General features: G+C 49.3%; 1 protein-coding gene across 5 annotated transcripts in view; it reads left to right on the top strand.

Moving 5' to 3' along the window:
• The window catches only part of LOC113447032 (glutathione hydrolase 1 proenzyme), a 31,647-nt gene that overhangs the window by 17,278 nt on the left and 2,340 nt on the right, over nucleotides 1-12,029 (top strand). For 2 of the 5 annotated variants that reach the window (XM_087913526.1, XM_026717010.2), the window contains 7 exons: nucleotides 213-370; nucleotides 3,071-3,220; nucleotides 5,589-5,725; nucleotides 5,924-6,108; nucleotides 6,933-7,060; nucleotides 10,546-10,658; nucleotides 11,562-11,675. In XM_087913526.1, the coding sequence (XP_087769652.1) occupies nucleotides 213-370; nucleotides 3,071-3,220; nucleotides 5,589-5,725; nucleotides 5,924-6,108; nucleotides 6,933-7,060; nucleotides 10,546-10,658; nucleotides 11,562-11,675 (985 nt within the window). Of the gene's footprint in view, nucleotides 1-212; nucleotides 371-3,070; nucleotides 3,221-5,588; nucleotides 5,726-5,923; nucleotides 6,109-6,932; nucleotides 7,061-10,407; nucleotides 10,659-11,561; nucleotides 11,676-12,029 lie in introns of those variants that run through there. The other 3 variants (XR_015739639.1, XR_003375572.2, XM_026717012.2) reach the window with 3 other exon arrangements.

Below are 12,029 nucleotides of genomic sequence, written 5' to 3'. Positions count from 1 at the left end.
CTGTAGAACTGTATCAACAGTTCCTCGGTCAATCTAAGCTTTCTGAGTTGACGCAGGAAGTTTCTCAACCTTTAAGGAGTGGAGACTTCAGCTTCCACAGTTCTGGCTGGGGAGTCCCAGGAGATGAAGTCGACACCTCTGGAAGTTGCCTGAGGTGGAAGAAACTCTGGCCGGGCTCGTGGCTTCCTCTCCAATAATGCCTTTGTTTTCAGCGAGGTCTTCTGCAAAAGCGGGAAGGTGCTGCAGGAGAAGCAACTCCTCCGCCTGCCCAAACTGGCCAGCACCTACGAGACCATCGCCAACCAAGGTGCAGACGCCTTCTACACTGGCAGCCTGGCCCAGCAGATGGTGGCTGAGGTCCAAAATTCAGGTGAGCAGCCAACTGCCTGCAAAGCAAGGAGTGAGGCGGTTATGGTTTTCTCCTTTGGATCAGTCCAAGCAGTCTGGGCAGCCGGTAGAGGCTGGTTTCCTCTTTCACCCTCTGCCTATTCTGCTTGAACAAAACAGCTGGTCCTGCCCTGCTGTGCCGTGTTAAGTCCGGGAGATCGGTCCCGGGTAGATCGGGTCGCATAGAGACGCGAGACTCAAAGTGCACATTCAGCTCTTTATTGAATATACAGTTCGGTGCAGGACCTGTGAACCGCTTGGCTTTATTCAGCCAGCCAGTGGCTCGGCGGCCAATGGCAGCGCTTTGAATTTCCCGCGATCGGCTCAGCCAATCGCGGTAGATTCTTAGCGCACCAATCACAGTTGTTTTAGTTAACCAATCGGGTTGCGGTCCGCGTGGACCAATCAGAACTCAGGATTTGGAGAATGTTAATATAGAACATGCCTCATCCTGGGACTGTTGGTTCTGAGCGGGGATTGCATCCTTGCACTCAGGGTCAGGTCTACCCCGCGGAAAGGTCTGCATACACACAACAAGCTCCCTCCTTCGGGGGGGGGGAGCGCATTTTCTGCTACCCACTTAGCAAAACTTGTTCCATGGCATATAATCAGTAGGGATATTTGCTTCAAAAGAGCTGGTGGTGTCTCAAAGCCCACCGAAGACCCTATCAAGTAGCCTGTCTGTGTGTGTGTGGTGTGGGGAGATTCTGCAAAGATGGCCTCGCCACAGAATTGTAATGGACTGTGTGGGTGACCTTGGGGGACAAGGGGGAAGAGAAGCTGCCAAGGAAGCAACCAGACAAGAGAGATGGGAGTCCCCGGGGCCAAACTGACAGAAAAAGAACCTTAGAAACGGGTCTGCACCAATGGCGGGATTCATTTTTTTTTTACTACTGGTTCTGTGGGTGTGGCTTGGTGGGTGTGCCTTGGTTGGCATGGCAGGGGAAGGAGACTGCAAAATCCCCATTCCCTCCCCACCCCACTGGCCTGCTTTCCAGCTCTGTTCTCCTGGGCAGGGCAACAGGAGACCCAGCCGATCCGCTGGGACTCAATGGGAGGCAGAGAAGGGATGGGGTTGGCGGGGCCAGTCAGAGGTGGGATTGGCCGGTTCTCAGAGCTACTCAAAATTTCCGCTAGAGAACCGGTCAGAACCGGCTAAAGACCACACCTCTGATCTGCACCAACGGATCAAGTACTTTTGTGCCAGAGGGAAGTTTGTATCTTCAGACTTGCGAGATTTTGTTCATGCAGCCTTACGGTAAAGGAGCTTTAGCTCACCTGGTTGGGTTTCTTGTCTGGTTTTCTGGCTGACAAGCGCCCAGTGTTGTGGGGCCAAAGGATGTTGCTGACTTGCAGAATTCTTGGGTGAACCAATGGTGGGGAAGATGGCTGGCAGCCACAGAAGAGCCAGGCCTTGTAGGTGAGGGACGTTGTGGCAGACATAAGAATCCAGGAGTGATCACATTTACGCCATTTAAGATTGTAATTCCCTGTGGAAATCGTCCTAAATGCCATAGCTGAAAGAGGAAAATGCCTGGTTTTGCAGGGAGGGATGCAGGCAGTTAACATCTTTGGTGCCGATTGGTGGTCCTGCCATCAACTCTTCTGGGCAGCCCCTTTGGGGAGGAGGTTCTGTGCACTTTAGCTCTTGCTTCCAAGAATTGGAGGTGGAAAGAGGGTCTTGAGATGGCATTCAGAGACCCACTTCAGATACCTATAGATGAACTTAAGAAACGTTGTTCAGAAACTGGCTGTGAATTGGAAAGGAAGGCTCCTGGCTTGGAGCATCAAATCACTTTGGAGAGAGCAGGTCAGCTCACTCCTTTAACCTCAAACTATCCACTATTGACCTCACCCCATTCCTAAGAGGTCTGTAAGGGGCGTGCATAAGCGTACCATTGTGCCTACCGTCCCTGTCCTATTGTCCCCATTTATTCGTACCTATTTCCTGTATTCTTACTCGTGTTTATACTTATACCTATTATCTTGTAAGAGATTGACAAATCAAATAAATCAAAGCAATAAAATAATAAAATAGAAGTCAGGGTCCATGGGGCATCTGAACTGTAGCTGTAGCTTTCTGATACGGGGCAGGGAGGGGGCAGTGCTCGCTGTCCCTCTAACTCAGATAATCCCAGATCATCGATCCTCCTTGGAGAAGCCAGACTGGTTTGTGGAGCCCTCCAAACCTCAAAGCACATCTTAGTAACTTAGAAAGCTGATATTTGGCCTCGGCAGCTTGGAAACGAGAACCTATTGGCTGAGAGTCAGAAGCATTCAGGAGAGTTTTAGAAAATATGTGTCTCCCAGAGCGGGTGCCAACTTGGCCAACTCTTTCCCTCTCTGGGGGAGGTGAGGGCTGGCATGAGCCCCTCTGCAGCCCTCAGAAAGGGCTCCACCCGCTTTCGGACTCATCCGCCAAATAGAGCATTAAAAATACACACAATATCAGTTCAGCAATACAAATCAAGCCAGAATTAAAACTAACCCAAGTTAAGAGCGGGTAAAGCTTAGAAGATGTGCTTTTATGGTTAAATATGGGCAGAGGATGCCCTTCTCCCTTTATCTGGGTGCCATGTGGGTGACTTCCCCCCGCCCCCCCGCCCCCCCGTGAGCAAGCTGGGGATTTGTCCGTCGTCTCTAAATGGCCCAGTTGCCAGGGTTACCTTCCTTTCTGTTCCAGGAGGGATCCTTACCCTGGAGGACCTGAGGGATTACCGACCAACCCTGGAAGAACATCCTTTAAAAGTGCAACTTGGCCAGTTCAGCATGTATGTGCCCAACGCACCTTTAAGCGGTCCTGTGCTGGCCCTGATCCTCAACATCCTGAAAGGTCAGGATTCTTCCATATCTCTTTACTACTTACAAGGTTTCATTGGGACATTCGCTTTTCAGGAGGGTCGCAAAATCGCCCCCCAGGACCGGAATGTCAACTCTGCTTCAGCAGCTTAATGGGGGGAGGTGGGTGGGCAGAGAGATGGGACTATGAGCTATGAAAAATGCTGCCGCGGGATCTCTCCAAACAGGGGCACCCCCATGGTTTCAGCCCAGGGGTCCCTCGATTCCACTCCTCTGATCCGGGGGCCGGCAGTTCTCTTTGGCTGAACTGCTTTGGACAGTTTTGAGGGTGTCCCTTAACTGGATGGACTTCCAGGTATTTTAAAATGGCCTCCCTGTCAACCTTCTCTCCCCGGCAGGTGCTCTTTCCTCTTCCACCTGGGCCGCTCAAGGGCATCATCCACGGGGAGCCAAGCAGGCCTTTGGTCTCTGCTAAGGGGCTCGGCTCTCCCAGCCCCTCCTGGGGCAGTGGGTGGGGGGGCTGAGGACAAGGACCTCAAGATTTGAAATGCAGGACAAAGTTGGGGGGATGGTTAGGAGGGGACTGAGCCTAACAGGTTTCTGGGGGCTGCCACCAGAAATCTCCCCCTCCCCAAAGAGCTCATGGTGGAAACTGTGTGTGCCAGTGAAAGATGGGGTGGGTAGGGGGGCACTTGATGCATTTGGCAGCTGCCAGGCAAGGTGTCCTTCCTCACCTGCCTTGAGGGCATTTTCACTGCCAGCCTCGTCACTTTTCCTTGTTCCCTTTATGGGTTTTACCTTTGATCTTTACCTTTGATCTTTGTGTGGAACGTTGGTTTGTGTTAAGTTTTAATTGCATTTTTATTTTTTATTTTATTTTTTTTAAAATAGATTTTATTGAATTTACAATTTAAAAACACATCGACAATACATTTACAAAATAGAAAGAAAAACGGCTAGGGGGAAAGAAGGAAAACACCCGGCCTAACACACCGGATAAAGGCCGGTTGGGGGGAAGAGAAAGGATATAGAGGGAGAGAGGGGAAGGGAAGGGGAGGGAGAATAGGGTAGAAAATACAATTAAAAACAAATGATATCTTTTTGTGACAGTCTGTAAGGATCATTTCTCTTCGTCATATCCAATCTACTCCTCTTTTCCATTATGTTTAAGTTACTTTTTATCATTTTTATTATAACTTTAGATGGCCTTGATGGTTTTTCAAAGCTACTCCTCCCCCACCCCGCAAGGCAGAAACAGAGAAAAGAAGCAAATCGCACGAACCAAATTATTTGGCATTTTTTGGCACGTCTGTTTGGGAGCTTTACCTAAAGGCATTGCATCGTTTTGGCTGCTTAAATCATGCCGATCGGGGAGAAATGGTACAAGTGAAAGTGATGCTTCAAGAGGTTTCTACCCCTCGACCTCTTGAAACCTCCCAGACCCCCCATTTGAGAAATGTTCCAATTCCAGGGGGATATTGCTCGATTCCGTCTATCTTGCGCCCCCCCCCCGGCTCTTCCCCTGGATTTCTTCAGAAATCTTTTGCAAGGTGTGGTGCATATACAGCAGAGCCTGGCATTCCTCAGTGGGCTCCCCTGCTGGCCTTGGAGGTTCAAGCCCCTCACATCCATCTGTCTTCACCTCCTTCCCGCGTCTTGCCCCACCCCAAAGCTCTTTTACCCCCTTGTGCTTTTATCCCCACCTCAAGATGGGCTGTGCGCCGCTCGGTTTCTGTTCTGTGCTGAGCCTCTGGCATTTCCTTCCGTGTCGCAGGCGTCCTTCCCCCTTGCCACGTTCCACTTACCCCCTACGGCAACCAACCTCCACATTCACCCAAAACATTCCATAATTCACCTGTGTTGTGTATCGTTTTCTAAATCAAAGAAGGTGTAACAAACATGTTTGTCTTCTTTAGTGAATGTAAGGCAGCAACCACACTGCACTTCCCAAATGTTGTTCCTTTCTACCTGTGCTTTTTCAGGCCAGAGGCCTCACAAATCCACCTTTGTACCCACTGTTGCTACTTTACACTTCCTGTCAGGGATGAATGAAAACAACTCCCAGCTACGGCTCCAATCTGGTGTTGCAGCAGGAATTGTGAGTCCAGGAAAACCCCAAGTCACTAATACACGGGTTTCCAGCATTTCCCCAGGTTTCCCCAATGACTACTGGGACGCTCCTCTTCAACCTTTCCCTCCCCACCCCTCTTCCTCATCCGGGTTTGTTTCAGACCATCCTTGCCACAACCATCATTTCCTACCATCTCATGGAAAACTTGCATCAACTTACTGTCTTCATCCAAGTTTGAGCTACCAATGGCAGCCCTTGGTTGGTCTGACCTCTGGCTTTGGCGACCAATGGACCCTGACATGCCTGATGTTTGTGCTTGACCTCCCGGCAGGCTTCCGGTTCTCTAAGAGTAGCACCGGGACTCCGGAAGAGAAGGGCTGGATGTACCACTGCATCTTGGAGGCTTTCCGTTTCGCCTACGCCAAGAGGAGCTTGCTCGGGGACCCTGCGTTTGTCAACCTGACGGAGGTAGCGCCATGCCTTCCTCTGCTCCTTTGCCTCCTTCCTACCCTCCTCCCGGCCAAACAGAGCCAAGTGGGGCTCCTGAGCCGAGAGACAAGCTGGCCATCAGATCAGTTGCTTGGGAAAGACCCAAGGAAGGCCATCGGCCTCTTGAATTATCGCTTGCCTTTTCCTGTAGGATTTCTCTTCCGTTCTTCCATCTAGGTGATCAGAAACCTGACCTCAGAATCCTTGGCCGACAGCTTGCGGGGCAAAATCACCGACACGACCCATAACATCAGCTATTATGAACCAGATTACTACACTCCGGAAGACGCTGGGACATCCCACGTCTCCGTCGTGGCTGAGGATGGCAGTGCGGTGTCGGCCACTAGCACCATCAACCACTAGTGAGGCTCTAGGACGGAGCGGCGGCTGGAGACGGGCTCAGTCAGGCTGCCCTTCCCAGCAGGGTCAGGGCTGAGGGGTTCTGGGAGGATCCTCCTCCAAATCGTGGCTTTTCCTCCACAAGCTCCAGGCTCCCGAAGCCGAGGAAGGGGAGCGGCCCCTGGAGGCTGGAGAGAAGCCAAGGGAACTGGCCCCATAGCACCTGGATGATTGCCCACCCAAATCTTGATCCCAGCACTGATCTTTCTGGATGGCATTGGAGTCTCTGTGTGTGTGTGTGTTTGTGTGCGTGTGTGCGTGTGCGTATGCACGGAGTGTCGTTCTGTTGTGTTGCTTTGTTGGCAGAGCTAGTTGTCTTTGTTTTTTCCAAAGAGTCCCCAACCAGAGCTGGAGGGCGTCCATCTTTGCTTGCCACCCGCCTTACTGGCTAAGCAGCTAACACTGCCCACCTCCTCACAGTCGCGCTTTATGGTGCCAGCCACCTGCCATTCCTCCCTACTGTCTTTCCCCTGCCCCCCCCTTTTGCACTGGCTGGGGCTGCATGACAGTCTCCTTCCCCGGTTATGTTCTGGCACCGCCCCAGCCCTCTGCTGCCTCCCTTCCCCTTCTGGACAAACCCTGAAGTAGGGGAGCACCTGCACCCCCCAGCCTCGCTTGTGGGGGAGAAGCTCTCCTCCAAACTGCTTCTGGGAGGAGGGCTGGCGATGCCCGGGGTCTGGGACCTTGGAGCTCCAGCCATTCCAGGAACGGGGGGCAGGAAATCTGGGTGCAAAGAGGAGCCACTGGGTTGCCGAACGGACCCCGTTTCTCTCGCCCGCCTCTGCAGCTTCGGCTCCGACCTCCGTTCCCCTGTGACTGGCATCATCTTCAACGACGAGATGGACGACTTCAGCTCCCCCCACATATTGAATGGGTTTGGGGTGCCCCCCTCGGTGGCCAACTTCATTGCCCCAGGTAAGGCTTTGATCTTCTCCAAACCCTCCGCCCCCCGTCCAGGCCCCTCTCTGGGGAGGGTCTCCTCCAGGCAGCCCCTGCCTTCCCCCTCCCTGTTCGGCTCTTGTGTCTCTGCGGCCGTGGAAGGAGCATGGAAAGGCCTCTGCTGCCTCCGGGGGGTGGGCCAGGCCGAGGGGGCCACCGTTTCCCTTCTCCCAAGGGGGTCGTGGGTGGTCAAAAAAATCAAGATGGCAGCCACATCCTTTTGTGTGAAGCTTGGCTTAGGTTGCCTTTTTCGTCCGTCCCCTGCAGAGACCCTTCTCTGGGGTCTTAGCCCTAGCTCATTTTCTAAATAAACTTTTATTAAAGTTTTACAAAACACATTAAAAACTAGCACAAACTAATAAAGGGCAGTGGATGGAAAAAGGAAAGAAGGAAGGAAAATTTCCAATTTCTTTTGCAGCAATTATACATACAATTAAAACAAATCTCTCTTACCCTACGATTACAAAAAAAACCCAATAATTCTAATTCTTATAACCACAAATCATAAGTGTCTTTTTTCTGTTTCATGCAAAATTCTACGGGGTGTTTCCAGTCAACCATAAGTGTCGATGTTGCCTTTTCTATGCAACTTCTAATTTTCATCTCCCTCCATCAACCTTCCTCTACTGTGGGTAAAATTGAGCCTTCCCTCTTTGGACCATGTAATAATCTCACTGCAGTTACATATAAAACATAAATTCCATGACTTTCTAGTTGCTTGCCCGTAAGTCTCAAAAGAAAAGTATCTGGCTTCAATTGTACTTATTCTAGTACATCTTGGTAGGTGATCCATTTATGTTTACTTATAATATCAGGTCTATTAAATACTTCATGTGCTGAAAGCCACAAGGGCATTTTGGAAGAAAACCTAAATTGATATTTATTCCATACAAATAGGTCATCTATCATAGTCTTGTAACTATCTATTTTTATTAATATATTTGTGTGGGGTTTTTAAAATTAATCATCCAAATTCTTTTCATTTCTTTATTCAAAGTTCAGGTCCCCGTGAAGAATCTGTCCAAATCAAAACCAAGCCATCTGCAACAACTCTTAACTTTTTGACTCCTTCTTCATCTTCAAACCCATGAGCCTCTCATCTTGGCTTATGTCTATTTTGTATTTCAAGGCCAAAAAAACCTCATATGGTTTAGCTAAATCTTCATTAGTGATAATTTGGTCTGTCTGCGAAATATAAATTCTTTCCAAAATTCATTATCTTCCAAAACCTTCAATAAAAATAGTTTAGTTCAAGTGACCAAAAGTCTTCTCTGCATCAAAAAAGACCAAGGCGTGTTGCCCAATAGTCTCAAAAAAAAAAAAAGTATCTGGCTTTTATTGGGTTGTTCATATATTCTAAAATATCCAACCCAGTTGTAATGTTATCTTTCAATCATCTTTTAGTAGAAACCCACATTTACCCCCATGAATGAATTCTTGCACAATTATTTTCAGTCTTTCCGCTAAAATAATTGTGAACAACTTATAATCTATTCATTTGCTTGTTTGTTTATTTATGCATTTATTTGTTTATTTATTTATTTAATCAATCGATTGTTCACCCATCTTGCTTTGAGATAACGCAAGGTCATTCATTAATGATTTTGGTCTGTAATTTCTTATCGAAGTCCATTTTTGTCCTTATTGAGCTGTTAATGTTATCCCGGCCTCTTTCCAAGTTCCTGGAATCCTTCCCCCCTGCAGAGCAGAGTTCCTTGGGCTCTGCAAAGGTTATCGAAGTTCTTCCTTGAACCACCCATCCCTGGGGAGGAATGCAGTCTGGTTTCCCAGCTGGGAGGGGCCACGTTCCAGGCCGAGCAGAGAGAGGTTGAGCGGGAAGAAGAGAGATTGAAGGGAGCAGCGCCTTTTTCCCTGGAAGTTCCCGGGAAGGTCTCTTGAATGGTGCAATGGGCTGCCGGCAAGATTTATTTATTGAGTCATTGAATTTATAGGCTGCCCATCTTACCTGTCTAGAGTTGAGGAACAATAAACAGAGCTGCTTAGAAGAACCTCAGCGGCTTCTGGTTGGTTTCTGGAGCCTGACAATGATAATAGCCTGGGGGCTCCTTTTTCCCTGGTTTGCCCTTTGAGATTGACTCTGAGACTTCATTATATTATTTATTATTCATTATATTATATATTATTCATTATAGCAATAGCCCTTAGACTCATATGTGCTTCCCAGTGCTTCCCAGCCCTCTCTAAGCAGTTCGCAGAGTCGGCATATTTGCCCCTAACAATCTGGGTCCTCCTTTGACCCGCCTCGGAAGGAGGGAAGGCCGAGTCGACCTGGAGTCAGGATCGAACTGCCAAACTGCAGCCAGCAGTCGGCAGAAGTAGCCTGCAGTACTGCTTTCTAACCACTGTGCCACCACAGCTCATACATAAATTTCCTTTGTTCACCTTTCGCTTCCTGAGACATTCATCTATTTTCTCTAACCTTTTATACTGATTAGAGTAATACTGATAGAAAAAAAAACATATGGATGTTCTCAGCCCGGACATTTTCTTTCAGGCATTCACTGCCGAATTGAGCCACGTTCCAAGCTTTATTTTTTTTTTCCTTATCTCCCCCCCACACCCAATTAATTCCTTTCCAGATATTTTTTCTCTTCCCAGTATTCTGGCAATGGTTGCTTTTCACAGGCCATACAAACGCCTTTGCTTTGGTCTTTGCTTGGCATTTCAGAAGGCCTCAACCCCACCTAGAGCACAGACTCCCAACTGAGCTCTCCAAGCGCTGCATCAGGACCCCTGGACACACAGACCGACCCCCTTTCCATGCCCCCTTTCTCCCTCTAGCAGGGGAACCGTGTCTTCTTCCTTTACGGCAGTGGAGAGCAACGGCTTCCTTGTGTTGTGATGCCCCAAGTTGTGTGGCTTACAAAACAAAGGGACCCCACTTGTATCTGAGGCTCACCGTGAATTTGCCTAGAAAGCAGTTTGCCAAGGGGAAGGTTGTGGGAAGGGCCCCTCCCTGTTTCTCCCAGGAGTCAGTGCTCAGAATATTTCCCCCTCGAGCCTGTGCGATCAGCTCTTACCCAATCCCCCAACCCCCATTGCATCAGAATCTGGGGGGGGACAGCGGGCAGAGGAGGTGGAGCCCCGTCCGCTTAATTCAGCCATGGTCCCTGCCATCCAAGAAGCCTTCTTTGGGGGCTTGCCCAAGAGGATCTCTGTTGCAGGTCTGAGAGAAAGAGAGGTCTGTAAAAACACCGCAAGGACTCGGTCAAGGATGGTGAAATGTGGCCGTTCCTGCAAGGAGAAGCTAATTTGTAAGACGCCGGTTGGCCAACCCCTCCCATGTACTCTCACCTGTACAGGAGCAAAGGAAGGGCTAATGGGAACCAGCCCATAGTTCACAGGATATTTACTACTGCAACTATACTGGCTAGTGGTTTAAGTGGCATGTTCGAGGATCGTGTCCAGCAATGCATCTCACCTGGCTCCATCCCCAACAGGTAAACAACCTTTCTCATCCATGTGTCCGACTATCCTGGTGGATGAGAAGAACAAAGTCAGGATGGTGGTCGGTGCTTCTGGAGGGACAAAAATCACAACAGCAACAGCCTTGGTGGGTCATGCTGGGTAGGCTGAGGGATGCTTCTGGAGACCATCTCGTCTTGCTCTTTCAAGAAACCCTCAAACCCCGTAGATTCTCTCTTGAGTGGGGACAAGCAGGACCCCAGGGCAATTTGTGGGCATCTCCCTCTATGACTCCGTTTCTGCTCTGGGGCTAGCAACGTGCCCGCCAGGACCAGAGATTTTCATAGGTCAGCTATGGAGGACCCCTAAGGTGGGCCTGGCAATAGGAGAGAAGGTTAGCTGAGGTCTCAAATGGGGTCGAATAGATCCAGTGAAGGGGATCCACGCGATGCTTGAGAGAAAGAGAGACAAGAGGCTTCCAAAGGAAATCTCACCAGGTTTTCTATTCAGGCTCCTGAATGGACTATCTTCGAAGCCCTCCTAGATTTTGCCTTTCTGGGGGGGAAAAAAGACATTGAACCCCATAGTTACATCAATTTTGTTCTCTTTGCCATAGAATGAATATCTGTGTTCGGGTTTAGCTGCAGCTGTGGATTGGGGTAGTTGAAAGGAAGATGGAGAGGAAAGATTGACAGGTGTTGATCATCTAAAGTTACATTTGGATTTGAAAGCCCCCCAAAATTTACCATTTGAATTGTAGACCTTGAAAAACAAACTTTCAATTCACCCAAAGTTGAAACTCCTAGGGGGCATTGAGCTTTCCATTCTTATCTGTCTCACCCTCGATCTCTTAGGGGAAACAGTTGTTGGTTAAAGCAGCGATCAAGTACATCTCAAAGCTCCTTGGCAAGGCAGACATTTTACGGAGCAGCTAAAGCCCCTCTGTCTCTTCCAACTCATCCTGGATTCATGGAGCTCTGCAAAGAACATCAGCTTCAATCCTGCCAGGAGATGCTTGGAGACCTAATCCTACACCTCTTCTTTTGTGCAGACCATCATCAATGCCTTGTGGCTTGGCTATGATGTGAAGGCTGCTGTGGAAGAGCCACGAGTTCATAACCAGTTGCTCCCCCCGGTTACACTTCTGGAGAAGGATATAAAAAAGGTCTGTTTTAATAACCGAAGGAGCCGGGTTGGGGCGCAAAGGGGGTCAAGAGTGGAAGGTTGGAGTGTCTTCCTCACCTCTGTCGCACTGTTGTGCACTTAGGCTGCTGGGGAACCAGACGGCTATGACTCTGTGAAACACATGCGGAGTCTCAGGTTGGGTGAAGTGGCTCCCTTTAGCTCAAGGTGCCTTCCGAGTGGTAGTGTTGTCCAATAGCGTCGTCAGCTAAAGCTGACACGTATCTTGTGACAGAACATCCCGGACACCATAGCTGGGAGGCGGCTGGCTCTTGGCTGAGCACGATGAACTCTGGCCCACAAGGCAAAAGAATCTGATATAAGAAAATGCTTTGGG

Source organism: Pseudonaja textilis, chromosome 15, assembly GCF_049901715.1.
Source record: "Pseudonaja textilis isolate UNSWEBS1 chromosome 15, rPseTex1.2, whole genome shotgun sequence".
NCBI lineage: Eukaryota > Metazoa > Chordata > Lepidosauria > Squamata > Elapidae > Pseudonaja > Pseudonaja textilis.
The sequence above is the reverse complement of the archived record's forward strand: the minus strand, read 5'-3'. Positions and strand labels throughout refer to the sequence as shown.